The 23,253-nt window shown below is 39.6% G+C and overlaps 1 protein-coding gene across 2 annotated transcripts in view; it reads right to left on the reverse strand.

The window, feature by feature from the left end:
- Positions 1-21,053, reverse strand: part of LOC126259285 (nuclear valosin-containing protein-like) — a 159,627-nt gene extending 138,574 nt beyond the window's left edge. For both annotated transcript variants that reach the window (XM_049955932.1, XM_049955931.1), the window contains exons 1-2: positions 20,743-21,053; positions 7,466-7,589 (exon numbers count right to left, since the gene is read on the reverse strand). In XM_049955932.1, coding sequence (XP_049811889.1) covers positions 7,466-7,589; positions 20,743-20,904 — 286 coding nt within the window. In that variant the 5' untranslated portion in view covers positions 20,905-21,053. The remainder of the gene's footprint in view (positions 1-7,465; positions 7,590-20,742) is intronic.
- Positions 21,054-23,253: the final 2,200 nt, after the last annotated feature.

A 23,253-nucleotide genomic window follows, 5' to 3' on the forward strand; every position in this document is an offset into this window, starting at 1 on the left:
ACCTATGGGCAGATTGGTGAGACTAAATCCGAGGGGCAGGGCCTGAATGTTAGTGGGAACTGAATGTCTTCACATCGGCAGGCCTGATCTATCACAGGTACCCGCAGAAACAGCCTCTGGTTTTGGCCCGTCATGGAAATCCACTCATGTGGTCAACTATTCACAAGCCAAAGAAAACATTTTGACGAAACGAGACCACAGTGATCAATCCATGCAACAGATAACTTGTTCAAATACTCTTGAGAATCAATAATAATGAGGATAGGTAGCAACTCACCATACAGATGATTGCCGAGCCGCAGACAGGCACGTAGGAAAGACAATCACACTCTCACAATTACATTTTCGAACACAGCTTTTGTCAGAAAATGTGGGCACATGCACATTCACACAACCCTAAGACACAACTCATGCACACATGACCGCTGTTTCCGGCCACTGCGTCTACAGTCTCTGAGAATCAGATCCAAACAAACCACTCCTTACACCTCTCTGCCTCTCGTTGGCAGCTTATAGCCTAGTGACAAGAAGTGGTGGGAGCAGTGACTGCAAGCTGAGGGGAGTGGTAGGAAGAAGAGAAGCAGTAGGAATGACGGAGTAGGGAAGTGGTGCACGTACACAGCTGCACCCAGCCAGAGACCATGCATGACATCAGTAAACAAACCATTTTATCTGAGACAAAAACAAGGTTTTTCCAGTGTTTTTTTAAATTCCCTTAATTTCCCTGTTGTGTTTTAAATTCCACGATTTCCAGAACCTGCAGCGACCCTGTTATAAGTGGCAAGGAGTTTGTAAAATTTAATGTCACCAACGTTTTCATGCAGTTGAAATTGCAACAGAATCATTTAAGAGAGAGAGAGAGAGAGAGAGAGAGAGAGAGAGAGAGAGAGAGAGAGAAACAAAGTGAAATATTCTCACACATGTTGTTCCAAACTCACATTAATTCTCGTTTCACCACCTATCAACGGCGCTTAAATATTACATCATTTCACAGGAAAGACCTGTAGCCGCTTGAATAGCAAGCTAGATATGAAAGTTTCGCATATTAATCATATGGCGAAATACTCTCCTCTGTGTACTGTCATTTGCCAAAATCTTGTTACGATATCTGAAACCGTTGATGAGATACAAGGAATTCTATGAATAATTCATCCTGGCTTTTTCACTGGTGCGCAAGTTTAGAATGAAGTGCTTCATTTATGATCGATTTTCTTGAGACTGGGAACAATAGTAATATCCTTCAAAGTTTAAAGGAAAACTCTGTATGGTACCTACATTTCATAAGCAGTTACAATTGACCTAACAAGTACCATACGCAAATCCACAATGACCTCTATTTTTCACTGCAAACTTTCAAAAATTCTAGCCGAAGTTTACCTAATCCTAAAATATCACTGTAAATATGACGGTTAACAAAATGATATGCAGCTCACCATGAAGCTGACAAATGAAGCTGTAAGACAAGTAAGAATCAATTTTTTTACTGAATAGTTTCTTTACCCAATGGTTTGAGAATGACTGCAGTTCAGCTGGCTCATGCGTCCTGCCATTCATTGAGTCAAGCCAGTCAGCTATCTTTCACGCTGAATCATACACTGTGCGAGAGTTCCATCACGTGAGGTAGCCGTCACACCCACCTGCTAGCGTGACATCTAGCAAACTTGCTGAGAACCTTGCTGTGTGAGACACGTTTTAGTTATATCAGGTAGCACATGTATGTTTCACCACAACCACCAACTAGTATACCAGTCACTGACTTTAACATAACTACTGAAAAAATCCACAGAATTACTAGAAAATACATCCTCATAACAGAATCGTCAATCACACTCCACTCACCATTATTTATTTATTAAAACTGGAGGTGTGTTAGGAAATTAAAAAACGGAATTGGATGAGTATACAACATCAGTGAATTAGCGAAGTGCAGAGGGGAAAACAAAAGGTAAGCATCAGTTTAATAAATCAGTGATGCTAAGTACTGACAAATTATTTACAGGACAATAGAAAGACTGGTAGAAGCTGACCTCAAGGAAGATCAATTTTGGCCTTTGAGATAACGTAGAAATATGCAAAGCAATGCCGACAGCTTATTTAGTAAACTGGTTTATGAAAAGGAAACCTATGTTTATAACATTTGTAGACTTACAGAAATGTAAGACAATACAGGGCTATTACAAATGATTGAAGCGATTTCATAAATTCACTGTAGCTCCATTCATTGACATATGGTCACGACACACTACAGATACGTAGAAAAACTCAAAGTTTTGTTCGGCTGAAGCCGCACTTCAGGTTTCTGCCGCCAGAGCGCTCGAGTGTGCAGTGAGACAAAATGGCGACAGGAGCCGAGAAAGCGTATGTCGTGTTTGAAATGCACTCACATGAGTCAGTCATAACAGTGCAACGACACTTCAGGACGAAGTTCAACAAAGATCCACCAACTGCTAACTCCATTCGGCGATGGTATGCGCAGTTTAAAGCTTCTGGATGCCTCTGTAAGGGGAAATCAACGGGTCGGCCTGCAGTGAGCGAAGAAACGGCTGAACGCGTGCGGGCAAGTTTCACGCGTAGCCCGCGGAAGTCGACGAATAATGCAAGCAGGGAGCTAAACGTACCACAGCCGACGGTTTGGAAAATCTTACGGAAAAGGCTAAAGCAGAAGCCTTACCGTTTACAATTGCTACAAGCCCTGACACCCGATGACAAAGTCAAACGCTTTGATTTTTCGGCGCGGTTGCAACAGCTCATGGAAGAGGATGCGTTCAGTGCGAAACTTGTTTTCAGTGATGAAGCAACATTTTTCTTAATGGTGAAGTGAACAGACACAATGTGCGAATCTGGGCGGTAGAGAATCCTCACAGATTCGTGCAGCAAATTCGCATTTCACCAAAAGTTAACGTGTTTTGTGCAATCTCACGGTTTAAAGTTTACGGCCCCTTTTCTTCTGCGAAAAAAACGTTACAGGACACGTGTATCTGGACATGCTGGAAAATTGGCTCATGCCACACTTGGGAAACCGACAGCGCCGACTTCATCTTTCAACAGGATGGTGCTCCACCACACTTCCATCATGATGTTCGGCATTTCTTACACAGGAGATTCGAAAACCGATGGATCGGTTGTGGTGGAGATCATGATCAGCAATTCATGTCATGGCCTCCAAGCTCTCCCGACTTAACCCCATGCGATTTCTTTCTGTGGGGTTATGTGAAAGATTCAGTGTTTATACCTCCTCTACCAAGAAACGTGCCAGAACTGCGAGCTCGCATCAACGATGCTTTCGAACTCATTGATGGGGACATGCTGCGCCGAGTGTGGGAGGAACCTGATTATCGGCTTGATGTCTGCCGAATCACTAAAGGGGCACATATCGAACATTTGTGAATGCCTAAAAAAACTTTTTGAGTTTTTGTATGTGTGTGCACAGCATTGTGAAAATATCTCAAATAATAAAGTTATTATAGAGCTGTGAAATCGCTTCAATCATTTGTAATAACCCTGTACTGACTCGACCACACTCTTCAAAATTCCAAAGGTAGCAGGGTTAAAATAGAGGGAGCCAAAGGCTATTCACAACTTACACAGAAACCACACTACTGTTGCAAGTATCTTAGGACATGAAAGGGAAGTAGTAATTGAGAAGGAAGCGATACTGGGTTCTATATCCACCACATTATTCTATATGTAAACTGAGTAAGCTGGGACGGAAACAAAGTAGTAGTTTGGAAAAGGGATTAAAATTCTCAAGGAGAAGAAATAAAAACTATGAGATTTGTTGATGACTTCGTAATTCTGTCTGAGGCAGAACAGAACTGATGTGCAGTTGAATGCAGTAAGTAAGATCATCACCGCAAAAAGTGAAACGAGCAATGAGGGAATTAGATTAGAAAAGGACACATCGAAAGTAGTGAGTGGTTTTTGCAACAACAACAACTGTGGTAGCTGTTAATCATCCAGTGCCAACACTTCAGCAACTTTTTTTAAACCAACCAGAAGCCTCCCCACATTCACGGAAGTCCACACACAGAGGTTGGCACCAATGCAGATATCCACAAAAATAATTGTTTTGTAGTTAAAATTAAATGACAATATCAATCTTCTTATATGCTGTTTGTCGAATTGTGTTACCTGTGGACAATAAACGAGATTGAAGGAATCGGCACCATATGTCTATTGTGATGCAGCTAAAAACTTTAAGCCTGCAGGCCCATGTAAAACTGAAGTCTGTTCCCATGCCTATTTTCTGGGTACAACTGCTTTAGTTGCACCTGAGGGACCTGCACCTAGCGATATTGCATTGCCCTGGCCTTATCTTTCGTCCAGTCTGTGAATTGCACTCTGGATAACAATCCTGGTGATTGGCTTCCTGAGGACTGCGAGTTGCCAAGTTTCAGATGCCTTCAGTTAGCTCTCTCTAGCAACTGAGTAAACATTTGTGAGAGTCCTTTAGGTTAAACAAGGAGATTTTATATTTGTTTTGTAAATAAAAATGCCTTCTTTTGCTGCACAGTATTTTAGTCTCCCAGAGTTTGCAAGCAAAAAAGTGTATTCTTACATTGGACAAAACGCAAATTTATTAAAACAATCATGTGAGGCTTGACAAAGTAGTATAACCACTTTTTTTAAAATACTAAGAGATATGTATATGTGAAAGTGCCTGAAGTCCCATCAAATTTGGAGGCAACTGGGAGGGGGTGGGGGTGGGGGCAGGACCCTTATTAATCTTGTGAAGACATTTTATCTTTCAAAGTTGAGTGTGAAAATAGATTTCTCAAGATGGTGCAGTTCCTTATTGATGTGTGGCCAAGTATGGTGCACTGAGTGCCAAGGAATTGTTACCCTCATCTGAGCATAATTTTGAGATATTTAAAGGCAACTGTTGATCGTCTGCACAAAGATCTTTCTAGAGATGTGAAGAATGCTTTTAGATATGTAGGAGGGTCAGTAACAGTATATCTATGGAGTGATCCATGTTGTAAAATAAACTACACAGGAGTGGCTGCACATTACATTAAGAGTGAAGAAGGAAAACTTGTGGGTTGAGTATTATCCACCAGCAATCTTTCGAGTGACATTAAAAAACTAGAGAGAATATTAAACATTAACGGATGAAGATATTACAGTCATTTTATTTATTCAGCACTGTGCAGTACGTTATGTTTGTTGCCAACAGATGTCCAAACACTGTTCAGCACACAATTCTGAAAGATATCAGTGATAATATGATTACTTACAAGATTGTCTGAAATAACAGATACGATTGACAATCCACAGCTGTATGAAATATTTTCGAAATTAAGTTGCTGACTGCAAATTTCCTAGACATCAGCTGTATTGCAGATAGATCTACTACCCAGTAATGACACATGAAAATTTTTGCCACACCTGAATTCCAACCTGAATTTCCCTGCTTATCACGAGCTGTCACTTTAACCACTTTAGGTATCTGTGCACGCTCGCCAGATTAACCAAAACCTCCATGTCACACTGTGGACTCCCAATACTACTTCAATTCCTGCAACAGGGAGAGTGAGACGACAAAGAATCGAGACCAATGTTGTCATCACCTTGTGAATTCAATGAACTACAATAAAAGGATGTAGGTAGTGTGAGATAATTAAGTCTGGGGAATGCACACATATAGCCAAACTGGTTAAGGCAACTGCTCATGATGAGTGGGAAATTCAGGTTCACAAATTTTCACTTGTCACTCTTACATCTTACATCCATAACTAATACAGCTAATGTAGAGGAAATTCGCAGTAAGCAAGTTGATTTCGAAGATAAGAAGACTGACGTACAGAAATTACTAAATTATTGTTGAGTTGTCACAACCTTTTCTGAAAGGTCTGGCTTTCAGAACTACCTACTGATGTAGTTGAAAGATGTGGTCCAATGATGGGAGAGCAACTAGACATGTTAGAGTAAATTAATGCACAGTGGTCTGAAATTTTAGCAATCTTGCCCGTAATAAACCAAGACAATTTAATTTATTGTTGACAAAAAAAGGTGTAACAAGCTTTCTGACACTACTTAAAACTTCCATCCTCAGGATATTTTTAGTATTTTTACTATTTCCAACATTTATCTTCAAAATTCAGATTTGTGAAATATTATGAAACTAAACAATAATGTCCCTAAGTAAGCTTTTAACATGTATGACAATAATGTTTTCCTGTAACAGACTGTTCCAGCTCTTTGATCATTGTCGATCTCTGTAAACGATGCAATGGGTAGGCACAAAGGGTAGTGATGGAGCCTAGTGATATGTCAGCACGACTTACACAATTGGCAATCTCAATCTCATACTCTTAGTGCCCACACCACAGTCTCCAAGCTGCTACAGCGTGTGCTCTGGAGAGCCCCTGCTCCATGACACTCACTGCACCTCACTTGGCACTGACATCAATAAGGAACTGTGCCATCTCAACAAATCGATTTCCACAAGCAACCTTGGAAGGTAAAAGGTCTTTGCTGACAAGACTGATGAGTCGTGGCTACCTCCAAACATCTGTAGAAATGGATATGGATGTCATAAAATGTCACGTATTTCGATGCTCACAAACTCTCGTCAAAATCTATATGGTACCTCCCTTTGACCTAGAATCATGAAATTTGGGAAGAAGTTAAGATTTCACAGGACAAGTATGGGGAGGGGGAACTGTAAATTGTTAATTTGTAATGGACAGATGATAAAAAAATATACTCACCAAGGAGTGGTGGGAGAATACAAACACAAAGTTGTTTAACTTTTACAAGCTTTCGGAGCCAGTGACTCCTGCTTCTGGCAGAAGAGTTGAAGGGGAAGGAAGTTCGATGAAGGAAAAAGACTGGAGGCGTTTAGGGAAAGTGGTACACTTCAGAAAAGTCATTCAGACCCCGTGTCAGGAGAGTGTTACCTGATGGAATGAGAAGGAAATCCACCCTTCTATTAAGACTCCTATTTCTCAGGATCAGATATAGTTATCAAGCTGAAATTTACGTCAGGTACTAAGGTCCACAGTCTCTCAGAACAGCCTAAAAAAAAATTAAGTATCTAAGTACATGTAATGAAAACATGTGGCCATTTATGTCACATTTTAATACTTGCAAACTCACTCATCAAAACCTATGGGTGAACTGGTGGTCTAACATACAGCACACTCTTGGAAACAGAGAGATTGAAGGTTCGAATGTCGGTCAGACCACAGATTTCTTCATTTTAACTTAGCTTTCATCTCTCAATGTTGCAAGGAGTTGCCAGAAACAATGAGTGGTTCAGACCCTTATATAACTATTTTACAAATTTGAATATAAAGTTATAGTACACAATGACAAGTTGGTAATATGGAAAAAAGGCAAAATTTACACTTTCCTGCGAACTAAAATTTACAGTTCTAACAGAGCTTGCTTGCTTTTCAAGTTTTAACTTGCATTGTAGCTCCAGTAAAGACTGAGAAAAATAAGAAAATAAAACCAATACCTTTTTCAACCAATCCTCTAAAAGCTGATCTCTTTCTTTTTCCATATTCACGGTACCGCTTCTGCAGAGCATCTGCCATTGTTTCAATATCAATATAGCTTGTATCATTGTGTTCATCCAGGTACTAGAAGGAAAGAAAATGGCTAAATACTTCAATATATTCTGCAATAGAAACATGCTAATTTACATTGTTTTTAGGACACAATAAAACCTTTCGAACACAAAATACACAAATTTATTCCAGTAAAGTTTGATAAGAGAGCCCAAGAAGCTAGTACTATTTATACATATCTACCTAAAAAGCTAAACATTTATTGTGCAAACTACAACAAAATTATAATGGGAACTGTTGTGATGACTAGTTATCAATACAATCACCAAGTAACTTCATACAGGTTTGGCTGTACAATGGTCACGTCAAAAATGACAAATACTGGAGCTGCAGGTAATACATTTTGGTTACACATGTGTTGACTATGCAATTTCAACATTTTACATTCTGGACTTGATTACTGCATTATTAAAACATTACACAGTTTGAATTTTTTTGTAATCATGCTAGTGAATTGACACATTTGACAATCACGAACATTTTGCCATGATGAAATTACCAAACTATGAATATGGCTGTCAGTTTTCCTGGCTTAACCTACTCATGCATTCAAAAATGATGTATCTTTATAAACTAACACATTTAACTCTTATTACCCTACAATTATCTTGAGTATGTTACATAAGCAACACAATAAGTTAGAGATGCCAGTTTTTTTTCCAAATAGGTACACTTCACATCAACTTAGCAACTGAATTGTCAACAGCAGACTGAGTTAGCATTTTGTGAAAATTCTGATGAGTTTTTTGGTGTGTGTGTGTGTGTGTGTGTGTGTGTGTGTGTGTGTGTGTGTGTGTGGAGGGGGGGGGGGGAATTATGGGTCACCTCACTGATACTTGCTCTGGAAAAATCTAACAGATAACTCTTCTGAAGCTTCATGTAAAACACAGAAGGAGAATGAATGCATTAAGAAAACTGTTGCCATTAATATACCTTCACTAATTAACTTAAAAAAAATAAAAAGAAGAAGAAGAAGAAGAAGGAAGAAAGAAAGAAAGAAGGGCAGTGAAAATAGTTACATACCAACACTGCAGAAACTGCAACAACTTAATGCAGAAGCAATGGGGTGTATAGGTTGGACCATTGTGTTTATTGCTTTACAGTGATTTTTCTGAGAGCTGGTATGTTTTTCTGCCACAAGAATTGAAAGTGTACCATTGGAGTAGTGACCAAATTTCAATTTCTACAGTACTGAATTTTCAAGCCAAGACCACAAGTGCTGATATTATGTCATCACAGGAAATGTCTCAGCACATTTACTGTTATCACTGCACAGCAGTTCTTAGAAGATGGATCCATGGGCAGAAAAGAATGTTAGTGACAGTGCTCACAGTTACTTTAAAAATCACCTCAAACTGTTTAAGTTTACGAAGTATTTTGTACCAGTGTTGTGGGTAATGGTTTTGAAGAAAGCATCTTGTAAAAAGGCATCAGCAGTTAAATCTTCTTCCACTGTTATCTTCCGTATCTTGCTTACAAACTCCTCAGCGTCCTTATCGTTAGCTGAGCAACTTAACCCCCCCCCCCCTCTCCCTCTCTCTCTCTCTCTCTCTCACACACACACACACACACACACACACACACACAGAGAGAGAGAGAGAGAGACTGTGTCAAGATGTGGGTTGAACAAAGTGCTGTCCCATCACTAAGTAGTGACACGATAAAGAATTGCATTATACCACGATTTTACTGATAAGAAACATATTAACATCACAACCTGAACAAATCCTCACACATTCTAACTACCTAAACTTATAAGAGATGACCAGAGTCATGACCTTCAAACATTCCAGTGAACAGTGCTTTTCCACACTGCCAGACAAAGGTCCCCACGTAGGAGCAGAAATTGACAGATAGTACGTTCTGGCTACTGTAAGAACTTATACACACTTCACTCTCACTAATCTGGCCCTCAGTAGTCCGGCCTTTCAGTAATCCAGCGCACATCCAAAAACACGTGCAGAATGAATTATCGTGTGCAACAGTGCTTAGTTAAACAATACTTTACACAGTGTATTTGAAATTGTAGCTTTCTTTGCAGTTTGGAATCAAGTCTTCTAAAAGGAAACATCATGCTAGACCTGAAGCACAAACTTTAAATCTTAGATAAGTTAAATCAAAATTCTTTGCATAAAGCCATTGCTGCTGAGTTCAATGTTGGACAAGCTACTATTTATGACATCAAAAAGAAAGATGGTGTTATTCGACAGTACTCAACACAAATGAATAGTGAGTTGGGAAAAGCGAAGGTTATGTGAAAGAGTGAGAATGAAGCACTGGACATAGCTGTTTATAGATGGTTCACACAACAACGGAGTAAAGGAATTTCAGTCAGTGGCCCGATTGTAAAGGAAAAAGCAGCTGCCTTTAAAACAACTTGGCAATAGTAACTTGTTTGCAGTGAGCGAAGGTTGGCTATCAAACTGGAAAAAACGACATGGTATTCAGCAGATGGGAGTCATCGGGGAAAGTTGCTCAGCTAACGATAAGGATGCTGAGGAGTTTGTAAGCAAGATACGGAAGATAACAGATTAAGAAGATTTAACTGCTGATGCCTTTTTACAAGATGCTTTCTTCAAAACCATTAGCTGCCAAGAACAAGAAGGAAGCTCATGGTTACGAGCAACAGAAACATTGCATAACATTAATGGCGTGTTGTAATGCAAATGGGAGCCATAAACTACCGCTTATGGTGATTGGAAAATCCCAACATCCATGTTGTTTTCAACACACTGACATAAATACTCTACCAGTGCAGTATTGCGCTTAGGAGAAAGCGTGTATGAACAGATATTCTCTCAGTGGTTCCATGAAACGTTTATACCAGCAGTGAGAAAAGAATTAAAGGAGAAAAAGCTTCCATTGAAAGCTATCCTTATAACTGACAACACTCCAGCCATCCTTTTGATGTTTCTCTGAAGTCCGATGGTATACGTGTAAAAGCACTCTTTCTCCCACCCAGTGTGACAACCCTAATTCAGCCCATGGACTAGGGAATTTTTGAATCTATTAAACGTCATTATCTACATCCACTTCTCGTCTCCTTGCTAAACAAAAGTGTAAACGACTATTGAGACCATGCTGATGGCGCGGAAAGCAATTATCATACATGGTTTTCCACGCAACCAAAGCAAGGGATAAAGTGGAGAGTGCTACCATAATGAAGAGCTGGAGAAAATTGTGGCCATCCATTGATGCAGAGTTGGATCCAGTACTGAATAACAGTGATGAACCAGTCAATTCAGAATTATCAGTTACTTTGTACACTGACATGCTCCACAACCTTCCAGGAGGAGAAGAAATTGATGATGGCTCAATGAGGAAAATTGTGATATGGACCAAGCTTTAACATTTGAAGAAATAATCAAAAGTGTGCAAGAAAGTAATGATGGAAGTGATGAAGAAGAGGACACAGGAGGAGAGAGTATGAAGATTTCTCACATTGCTGGCGTTGAAGCTGCAGAGGTCTTCCTGGGGTACATTATGCAACAACCAGATACATGCAGTACCGATGTAATGCTTGTAAAGCGGTTGCATGATAAAGCATGCCACTGTCGTGTATCATCATTGCAACAGTTAAAAATTAGGGACGTTTCATAGTGAGTGATACGACTGTATAATTATGTACAGTATACACCCAAGGACTAAGTTTTCTTTGAAAATTAATGTATTTTTTGGATTTAATAAGGTATATCCTCTGTTTTAAAACTGTGCCCTTTGGTTTAATAAAGTACAGTACATATATCCCCTGTGTTTTCAAAATAAATAAAAAACAAAATAAATTTCAGACACTCAGTAATCTGGCACCCATATGTGCCAGGAATGGCCAGATTAGCGAGAGTCTAGTGTAACAGCTGCCGACCAGTCTCCCCTAAAGTCTCTTTGGCCCAGCAGAAGCTACTTTGTCTCTACACAACAGTTGACTAAACTGCCAGTACCACTTAAAGAATCCCTGCCAAAGATCCAAAGTACGTGCAAGTACCACTCTCTCTCTCTCTATCTAACAGCAGATGAGACAAAGAATGGAAACACAGGACTATAATATACCCTTCATATACCTATAGATGTATGAAGATACAGTTCATCACTAATTTGTGTTGCTGTTTGGGTGCGCCGTCAACACAAGGTTGCACAGCACTGCGGCAAGCGAGTGCAGCAGTGTAATTGGTGGCAGCACTGATGCCTGTGGACAGCCGTTTGCACTGTCAATCTTCAAAAACCTTTGAAGAAAAACTATGAGTAAAATGACAGCGGCCAACAGAGTAAATACTGTACAGTCTTATCTTTGATAGGAATGCAGTTAGACCATCACCATTTGAAATCCATGAGTGGCCGTTTAAAGAACTTGGAATTGTAGAGTATGATATATTAAGTATTCAGTTGGATTTCATTCAGAATTCTGCGTTCATCAAATGTAAAGACGCTGAAAATTGTGACAAACTCATGATCGCAGGTGGCAATACTAAGGCATTCAAGCACCTTGGTGGATCTATTAGTAATGTCACTGTAGTATGTGCAGGCATGGTTTACAAAACTCCAGCTACCACGGCACTGAAGAGTGCAATCTACGCACCAATGTACCACTGCATGAACACTGATGAGAAAGCACAACACGAAGTGTCCAACAGGTGAGAATTTTTGGTATTTCTTTAATAGTGCCCTGGCCAAAGAAGAATATGCAGAACCACATAAAACTTCTATCCATGCTGCTCAGACCATCTGTTGTTAGAATGATATCTATTTACCACAGGCTAGCATCTGATACAATTCTCTCCAGATGCACTGCTGGAAAGATTCAAAATGCAAATGAGTGTCTAAATAGTATAACATGATCAAAGTGCCCAAAGGATGTATCTGTATCCAAAAGAAAAGTAGAAATAGCAATGACAGAAGCCATTTCACAGTTCAATCAAGGGTGCTATCTGTGAGAAGCAACAAGAACAAAGACCACTCCACTGTCAGCAATAAGGATGCGAAGGAGAAAAGTTAAAGACGAGCCAAGAAGAAAGCAAAAGGCCAAACGGTGCCTAGAATTTGGAAAAAGAAGAAGACAACATGCATCCAGACCAAAAGCCACACAAGCTGAGGAAGCTCAGAAGAGAGCAGAAAGAAGAACTTACCACCCAGGTGGATTTTAGGACAAGGACTGGGGAGTGACTGTTTTGTAACTTTTGACTGCAATTATCTCTAATTTGTGAAACTGAACATTCGAATATCATTTTTCATAGTAAATATTCCCTAAATTTGGTGTGTTTTTACAAAAAAACTCTTACTGTCAGTACTAACAGTCTAAGAGTACAATTTTGGGAAAACAAAGAAAATACTGATACAGGACTGTTCTGATATTTCAATAAAAAGCTTCAGAAATTTGAAAATTAATTTTAAGATCACTGTAAAAGATATCCAAATAACCTTACACAGAACTGTTTGTCTATATTATTAAATACAGTCTTCAATCTTTCAATCACATTATAGTAAATTTACTATATAAAAACAATTTTCAAAAAACCTTCAGAATAAAAGAAAATAATAATTTCTAAAAAACTTTTGGATGGATCAAGTTGTAACTTTGTAGTTATATTTAGCAATATGCTGAAATCGTATGTTTAAAATTTGAGACCAACTGATTAATTAGGGAAGAAGTTTCTTTTTCACAAGACTATAACTTTAAGTGTTAGGGTGGATCCCAATCTTTCTCAATTGTGTATTTGAGGTTATGGTCCAAAGCTGTCCCCAGTACCCCTAACAATGACTACTGAGTTTTCTTTAGCGTCTTCTTTACCAAGCTCTTTCCATAGAGATTCTAAGGCATAAGTGAACTTGCAGAGTCCTGCACTTGGCTTAAAAATGCTAGTTACCTGGTATTCCCGGGTCGACAGAAGCGTCCGATCCCACACGTCGGCTTTGACCCGTGATGTAAGGGTGTTGTCATGTGTGACATCATGATGGTGCGGAGTTTGGTTTGTGAGTGCGGCGTGTTTGTAGATGTCGCCATTTTATGGTTTGTTGTGCTCTCTGGTGGTATGTTCAGGGTTTTTGTGGTGTAATGGGCTCAGTTTGCTTTTGTTCATTATCCAGAATTGTTCGAGTGTCGGCTGTGTTTGTAGTGGAATTCGTTTCAGTGAGTTAACGATTTTGTGTGAAGGTTAATTTAGTGTTGTTCGCTGTACATTGTGTGGTAATTTTAGTAAAATTAATCGGTTGTTGTTTTTGTTCAGGAATGGATATGACGGATAAAATTAACAGTGCGCAGATGTTTTTGAGCTATATAGGCCAAGGGAAGTATTTGATCCTAATTTATGGGATCGGGAGCTGCTGTTGAGCTATATAGGTCAAGGGAAGTGTCTGATTCCAGATGATATTGTGTTTAGTGGTATTTGGGGAGTTTTGTGATGTCTGTTTTTACCAAATGAAAGTGCTGGCAGGTTGACAGACACACAAACGAACACAAACATACACACAAAATTCAAGCTTTCGCAACAAACTGTTGCCTCATCAGGAAAGAGGGAAGGAGAGGGAAAGACGAAAGGATGTGGGTTTTAAGGGAGAGGGTAAGGAGTCATTCCAATCCCGGGAGCGGAAAGACTTACCTTAGGGGGAAAAAAGGACAGGTATACACTCGCACACACACACACACACACACATATCCATCCACACATATACAGACACAAGCAGACATATTTAACTTTGTTTATATTTAGTTTGCCACCCACCCAAAAACACCCCATTTCCCGTGCTTGTCCTGTTGGTGTCATTAGGCTTTTTGTGGAAAGTGTGTGTGTGTGTGTGTGTGTGTGTGTGTGTGTGTGTGTTTTTGATGTATTTTCGTCCTCGTAATGTGTACGTACCGACTTTATATGCGCCATATTGGAATCGTGGTTTATGGTCATTTCCGCCATATTTGTGACAACATGGGTCAAAGCAGACGGGCGGAATCGGACGCTTCCGTATTTCCGTACTCCCTGATATGGCAGTCAATCAAAGTTTGATGTACCACCTGTCTGCTTTGACCTGTAATGTAACTATGTTGTGTTGTGTGATGCCATAGTCACAATGTGTGTTTGAAGTGGACCATGTTTGCAGTGGGTGTGGAAGTACACAGTGGCACCCCCTAGTGTGCTAAATTTATCCTTTTAACTAGATAGTGAGTGCTGTTAGTGTTTCATTAGACATCTTCAGCGAAATATAAAATGCTTAACTCCATTTTCAAATGTTCCTTTACAAAGCAAAACCTTGGAGAACTGTTCCAATTTAATCCTCGTACCACTGAAAAGATGAATGAAATAAGTATTCCAGGTCAGTGGTGTTGCGAAACAGCTAAAATTATTAAAACTGAACAAAGCTCCAAGCCCTGATGGAATCACAGTCAGATTCCATACAAATCATCTGCAACTCAGTTAGGCCCTCTTCTAAATATAATCTATTGTAGATTCCTCTAACAAAACACCATGCCCAGTTCTTGGAAAAAAGCACTAGGCCACATCCGTCCACAAGAAAGGTAGTGAAAGTGACCCACAAAACTATTGCCCAATACCCTTGACATCGATTTGTTGTAGAATCTTAGAACATATTCTGAGCTCAAACATAATGAGGTATCTTGAACAGAATGACCTCAATGCCAACCAGAAGGAATTTCAAAAACACTGATCATGTGAAACCCAGCTCACATTTTTCTCACATCACTTATCGAAAGCTTCGGATCACGGCAACCAGTCAGATGCAGTATTTCTTGATTCCCAAAAAGCATTTGACTCAGCACCACGCCTACACTTCCTCACAAAAGTACAATCACAAGGGGTATCAACCGAAATTTGTGGTAGGGAGGACACAACATGGTTGGTTGGTTTAAAGGGGTAGTGGTGGGGGGAAAGGACCAAACTGTGAGGTCATCGGTCCCTTGTTTCCAGTAGAAAGAAGAAAACAAAGATGACGTGCGGCACAATAACAGGAATAAGGAAGAACCAGAACGACAGAAGGACAACAAACAATACAGTGGACAGAACAGGACAAGAAAACCACCGAGATATGCAAGAAATAACGAGAAGAAACTAAAAACAAGAAAGCAGATTACCATGACTGGCTGACCATGAGAATAAAAAAGGAGAAGCCATCCACATTAAAATCTCCACCCTAAAAGCCCTTGGGTGGACAATGCAGAGAGACAAAGGACATGCACTAAAACTCAGATCAAATTAAAAAACCCACCCTCATGAATAAAGCGTAAACTAAAGCTGCTGGAGGCATTGTCGCCCACAACGAAAGTAGGGTGCTGGGAAAGTTAAAAGTCCACCACAAAGCGGCTAAAAGTGGGCAGTCCAGCAAGAGGTGGACAACTGTCATTTGGGAGCCACAGTGACACTCAGGTGGGTCCTTGCAATGGAGGAGTTAACCATGTGTGAGCCATGTATGGCCAATGCGCAGCCAACAAGGGACAACTGATTCCCTGCGAGAAGCCCACAGGGAAGACTTCCACACATTCGCAGTCTCCTTAATGACACGCAGTTTGTTGTGCATACTGTTATGCCACTCCGCCTCCCAAAGCCGAAAAACCTTGTGGCGTAAGACACAACGCTGGCCAGTTTTAGATTTACCCATCTCCAGCAGCGGTTTCCGCGTAGCCTGTTTGGGGAGGACTCAGCATGTTATCTTGGACGGAGAGTCATCATCTGATGTAGAAGTAACTTCAAGTGTGCCCCAGGGAAGAATGTTGGGACCCTTGCTGTTCATATGATATATTAATGACCTTGCAGACAATATTAATAGTAAAATTGGGCTTTTTGCAGATGATGCAGTTATCTATAATGAAGTAGCCTACTATCTGAGGGAAGCTGCATAAATATTCAGTCAGATCTTGTTAAGATTTCAACATAGTACAGAGATTGGCAACTTGCTTTAAATATTCAGAAATGTAAAATTTGCACTTCACTAAATGAAAAAACAGTATTCTGTGACTATTATATCAACCACTCACTGTTGGAATTGGCCAACTCAAATACCTGGGTGTAACACTTTGTATGGATATGAAATGGAATTATCATGTAGGTTCAGTCGTGGATAAAGCAGATGGCAGACTTCAGTTTATTGGTAGAGTACTGGGCAAGTGCAAACAGTCTACAAGAGAGATTGCTTACAAGTCACTCATGCAACCCATCCTAGAATACTGCTCAAGTCTGTGGGACCCGTACTCGACAGGGCTAACATGGGATATTGAACATATACAGAGAAGGGCAGCATGATGGCTGGAGATTTAATTCTATGCTCAATTTTTTGTTGCTTATGGATATTACAATGAAGTTCAAGTGCAGGTGCCTGCATGGCACAATGGGGATATCATGCTGAACATAATTCTTACAGTTATTCGATTTAAATGTGAAGTTTACGAGGTGTTGGGTTTGCGGAGAAGGATTGAGAGTGACCAAAGTTGCTGCATCTTGTAACAGGGACCAGTATATGTGGTGCTAGCTGCAGGACACCTTATGGCTTTCTATCCTGAAGGTTTCTTGAAGTGAGAAGTCTAAGCTGCCTAATAGAGAATGTTGATGACATTTCTGCTATAGCTAGACTTGTGTGTGTCAGCTGACTAGGATGGGTAAGCCTGTTTTTATTTTAGTATGTATGGTATGCATGTTTCTTACGAGTCAAAAGTAGTGTAATTGTAATTTCTTATAAACTTCTGTTGTTGTGAGGTGTTGATAATTATACCGTATTGTGACTGGTAGGTAGTGTGGGTTTGAAACTTCCTGGCAGATTAAAACTGTGTGCCTGACCGAGACTCAAACTAGGGACCCGAGTCTCGGTCCGGCACACAGTTTTAATCTACCAGGAGGTTTCATATCAGCACACACTCCGCTGCAGAGTGAAAATCTTATTCTGGAAACATCCCCTAGGCTGTGGCTAAGCCATGTCTCCGCAATATCCTTTCTTTCAGGAGTGCTAGTTCTGCAAGGTTCGCAGGAGAGCTTCTATTAAGTTCGAAAGGTAGGAGACGAGGTACTGGCAGAAGTAATGCTGTGAGGACGGGGCGTGAGTCGTGCTTGGGTAGCTCAGTTGGTAGAGCACTTGCCTGCGAAAGGCACAGGTCCCGAGTTCAAGTCTCAGTCCGGCACACAGTTTTAATCTGCCAGGAAGTTTCATATCAGCGCACACTCCGCTAGAGAGTGAAAATCTCATTCAGTGTGGGCTTGTTTTACCTTCTTTCATGAGGTTAGGTTTTCAATATTAGTTACAAGGGAGAGTTGGTTTTGTGATAGTGTGGACAGCGTTTGAGCTATACAAGATATCCCAGGAGGAATGGTCAATATTCAGGGCTGTGACATGAAAGATCATTCGAAGCCAAAATTTACAGTAAACATGGGTTATAAAATGCATACCTTAAAGAGTTATGTGCACTTTTTTTTATCAGAATAAATGTTATATAATAGAGAAGATGAACAAGTGCTTGTAGCTCTTAAAGTATGTGTTTTAGAACTAACACTTACTAGATTTTTTTTTTTTTTTTTTTTTTTTTTTGCTTCAAATAACTGTCCCTTTTGTATCCTTGAACTGGCCATTCCTCCTGGGACATCCTGTATTGCTCATGTGAAATTTGCAGTTCTGGGGTTTGGATCTGTGCAGGGGTTGGTGGTATCATGGACTTTGAGCATACAGATCAAGTGAAATTTCTGATTCCACATTTGTTTCTAGTTTTTGATTGTGGTTTTTTCACCTGCAGAGGATTTCATTTGCTGCTTCTTAGCTTTTGTTTTTGTTCTGATATGTCTTCATAATTAGCTCTGTTAAATATATTGTTGGTCCTAGCCCCAAACTCCCTAATACTCGTGCATGTCCCTTCAGTTTTAGTGTTCACGTGTGTAATGAGCAATGTCACTTGTCACACTGTATAGCTTGAAATCTTGATGTCACAGTTCTTGGTGATGAGTGGTACCGCAATCTTAAATTTTGCCCTAGTTCTGACATTCCTCTCCCATGGCAGCAAAGGATCTTCTTGGTCTTTTTAACGCTGTGGTTACTGTTCATCTGGACTTGCATTTTTAATCCTTCTCTTATTTGGGTGTTCCTTAACTTTTTGCTTCATAATGGCCAACATGGAAAAAAACACAGGCAGTCTTCAAACTGTCCATCATTTCTCGCTACTCTGTGACCGTTTTCATACTTGTCCACTCTGGTGATAATTTTTTGTACAGACATATCAATTAACAAAATATGTCCAACAAGAAATTGTGACTAACCTTTTAGCCATTTATCTGATAAATAATAACTGATTATTTTACATGATAAACATTTATACAATATGTTGATGTCAACGAGTTAGGAAAATGTTGGGCTACTAAATATTTTTCAATGAAAGTTGTTTGCTGTATACATGATTTCATTGGTATTACAGCATAGACTGAGATAATGGTAAATCGCATTCTCTACCAAAGTAGACTATAAAGTGAACAAATGTTTTAGTAAATAATAATAACTTAGTTACTTTACGTCCTATAACATCTGCATCAATACTCCGCAAGCCACTTGATGGTATGTGGCAGAGGGTTCTTCTGTTACCACTAACTGATCCCCCTTCCCTGCTCCAGCCACGAATTGCATGTGGGAAGAATAACTGTCAGTAAGTGACTGTATTAGCTGTAATTACTTGAATTTTCTTCTTGTGGTTATCCCATTAGGCCTATGTGGAGGAAGTGGTATGTTGGCTGACTCCTGCTGAAAGTATTCTCTTGAAATTTCAATATCAAACCTCTTTGTAACGCACGCAATGCCTCTCTGGTAGCATCTGCCAGAGGAATTGGTTAACCATCTCAGTAAAATTTTTGGTTGAACTAAACAATCCCACAACACAAAGTATGCGGCTTTCCTCTTGTATCAGTCTCATCTGATAGGTTGTCTCAGACTTATGAGCAGTACTTCAGAGGATTAAGATTTTGTTGTTCTTGGAGACAATACAAGTACAGGAACAAAAAGCAGTATGAATGCTCTTCCTATACTGAACAGATAGATAGCAAAATATTTAAGGGGGGGGGGGGAGATTATGAGAAGGTTCAAGGTAAACAATTATTTAATTTTTGGCAAAATTCAGAACATACAGCTATAATTCAGAATCCCTTATAACACCACAAGGTTTAAAAATTATCTACTCAAACAATGAGATACAAAAAGTAGAAAGAGTGAAGATTTTAGAAGTACAGATAGAACATAGCCATAACAAACACCTACGGCCTAGAATTAACGAAGTGCCTTGGCACAGCTTCATTGGCAGTATGCAGCATTACTGCTGTATATGATCAAAAAATGAAGAAACTAGTTTATTCTGCATTCATTATTAAGTTATGGAAATACTTTTGGGGGAAACTTGACAAATTAAAATAACATTTTCAAGAAACAGAAACACATTACCTAATTAACATCTTGCAGAGGCCTTGCAACTAAATGTCATACAGATAAAATGAAAGCGATCAAGACCCAATTAAGAAATTTGTAGTGCAGCTCCTACAACACTGAAGAGTGTCTTCACTCAAGATCTTAATATTTATGTTTCGGAGAACTTTATAATTAGCACTGTAATACTTTAGTTCTCTGCAATACGAAGTCATTGCATTGTAATTTATTGCACTTAATGGATATCTTTGACGTCTTCACAAATCTGAGAGACCACTCGTAGCAGGATCCGGAATATGACCACATAAACCTTGTATACCGTAAGCTTGTTTTACTGTCTCATAAGCACTTCTGATTTTATTTCAGGCAACGACCACTTTTACAATAAGGGAACAATATTTACAAATACAAACCTAGGATCAACACGTCTGAAATAGGTGTGGACTATACATCTTTCAAGTAAAATGGAACATGTTTACAGTTTAATTACTTCACAGAAGGGATTACTTCCATATTTCCGCAAACAGCTCCAGCTAGGAACTGTAAGCAACTTTGTAAGTAAACAATAAAGCCTGGGGCAATTACCACAACGAATTTAACCAGTGAAAACCATGGCCTTTATTCTGTGAAAACAATAATCAGCCTACATACAATGGTAAATAAACAAGCACTAAGCATGCAGAGCAAGGGAAGAGACATACCTGAAACTTATCTATCTGTTCCTACTATGCCACTAATATGAACAATGGGTGGAATACGAGCATACAAATCATTAAATATGAACATTTACCTGTTTTACACGGCCAATTATGTGTGGATCAGAAAAGTATGGATTCAGTCCTTGCTTCTTCATTTTCATATCTTTCCTTCCTTCACTTGGACCCTCGATAGGAATAATTTCTGTTGATGAATTCAGTTTTCCGAGGAGACTCATCACTGAAAGATCACTCATAAGCTAACACTACAAAGAACATAATCACAAGTCGTTAGTTACATTACTTGGTTCAAATTTCCGGGGGAAACAGAAACCCTAATCTACACTTCGCGTTCCAAAGATGATCAAAGTAAAATGACAGAATCTCCGGTGGCAGCGCAAGCGAAAGGCTAAAGACATTGCATCGGCGCAATATATTCGTTCACACTTGACAACATAACGGAATAAACTGTAATAGGAGGTTGTACTTTAGTTACTGTTCCGTTGGTACATAATCTACCATTATCAAGGACGTCAACAGAACGGAACGGAAATAGCGTCGGCGTCAAAAGGAGGTCTATTCTCACTAATGGAGATGGAACTTCGTCATAATGTCACTTTGCTTTAGCCTAACACTGAACGGAGAAAGTGAGATTATGGGAGACCATCTTGTATATAAATAAGAACGTAGATTGAGGAAGTAGTTTTCATTAAATAATCTTTTTCTAACAATGAAAAACTAAGCTTTATTGGAAAAGAAAAATATAGTAGTTCTGACGTTATTTGGTACTTAAAAAATGGATAACGTAAAAAGGCTGTATGTATTGCATTCTACTATAAATAATGCAAATGTTCAGAAATATTTCTAAGGCAGTTTCCCTATTCTTCACTAATTTATAGTTTACCATAAATTTTTTTTAAAGAATATACGTTACAATGTGGGCTTTGGCCATTAATATACTACATCGTATCTAGTTCCGTCATTGCAATACTATACAGTGTCTCTGGATGGCATATGTAGAACTTTAATTCCATCCTTCAGCACTAGGCTGAGCGTAGTGACGTTTTGTTGAAGTTCTAGCTGGTGTAAACATACCACGCTGACGTCGCCTGCCGAGGAATTCCGTTCTGCTGACGTCCACTGTAAATAGACCACTCATAGAACAAATATCCAAATCCTCTTGGAATCCAATTTCATGAAAACAAAATAAAAATTAAAAAGGTACAGCACCACAAAGCTACCGATACAATATGAGTGAGTGCAGAGAGAATAGTATAACTGCCAGTCTTAGCAGACAATGGTAATCTCTCTACATCAACATCCCGCTCCATCCTCACCATATCCTACCCTATCTTGTTAATGTTTTATATGTATGTATTATTTCTGTAATGTTTCTGACACCTCTGATACTATTAAAATAAATATTCTAAGGACGAATAAATAAAATAAAATAAACGCCAAAACTTCCTTCCCTAGAATTGTTGACGCTCCGTCAGATCCATTGATGGTATCTGTAACCGGTGGCATTCAAAATATATTATGGATTGTTTGGACGTTCCGTTTCACTCCGTGACTTCCGTGTGAATAGACTTCCATGCGAAACAGATCACATTTCGTGATACATTCTTGAAACGTACTTTCAAAGGCTCTGCATGTACCACTATTATGTCAGTCATTTAGCTCCATTAAAAATAATGTACTAAATAGATATATCTTCCAGAATAAATATTTTACTCTGTAGTGGAGTGTGAGCGGTTTTGTGACTCCTTGGCAGATGAAAAGTATTTGCCAGCATGACACTGTTATCCAAAACTATTCTTGGCCTGACACATGCTTTTAATCTGCCAGGAAGTTTTTGTTCTTCTGTATGTGCATTGCATCAACTAGCCTCTTACACCATGGAATTACCAAGTCCAGCTATATTTAATGTAACCACCGCCTGTGTTTGACGTCAATATGCAACAACCACTCAAAGACGCAGATGGCAGCGCTAATTGTGGAGAGAATACAAAGCATGTCCAGAGAAAGCGGAATACAGCGCGATCATTGTTGTAATGCGGAAACGGAGCGATTTATCGGCCGCCAAAAATAGCATGATCCTTTGAGCCAAGGGTGGAAGCGTTTCCAAAATCACTAAGTTTGTAAACTGTTTGTGTGGCGCCTTGGCTAAAGCATACTGTGCATGGCAAGATGGCGCTATCTAAAACCAGCTCTGAGGCAACTGTGGTGCACAACAGGTCATACATAACAGGGGTGAACGATGTCAGCAGAGATGTCCACAGGCGAACAGATGTGCAACTGTTGAGCAACTGACCACAGAGACGAACCATGTGGCTAAAGATAGTGTCTCCTCAACAATCATTCAGCGAATGTTGCTGGGTATGGACCACTGCAGCACAGGCCTATTTCATGCACCCATGCTGACTGCTGTTCATCAGCAACAAAGGCTGGAATTTGCACACCAATCCAGCAACTTGACATCCACTGAGTGACAAGTGACCATTTCAGATGAATCACGTTTTTTTCTCATCAGACAGATGGCTGACACCATAGAACATTCATTGGAAGTGTCCAGGCTGGAGGAGGAGTGTTATATTCTGGGAAAT

The sequence above is a fragment of the Schistocerca nitens genome, chromosome 5, assembly GCF_023898315.1.
Source record: "Schistocerca nitens isolate TAMUIC-IGC-003100 chromosome 5, iqSchNite1.1, whole genome shotgun sequence".
NCBI lineage: Eukaryota > Metazoa > Arthropoda > Insecta > Orthoptera > Acrididae > Schistocerca > Schistocerca nitens.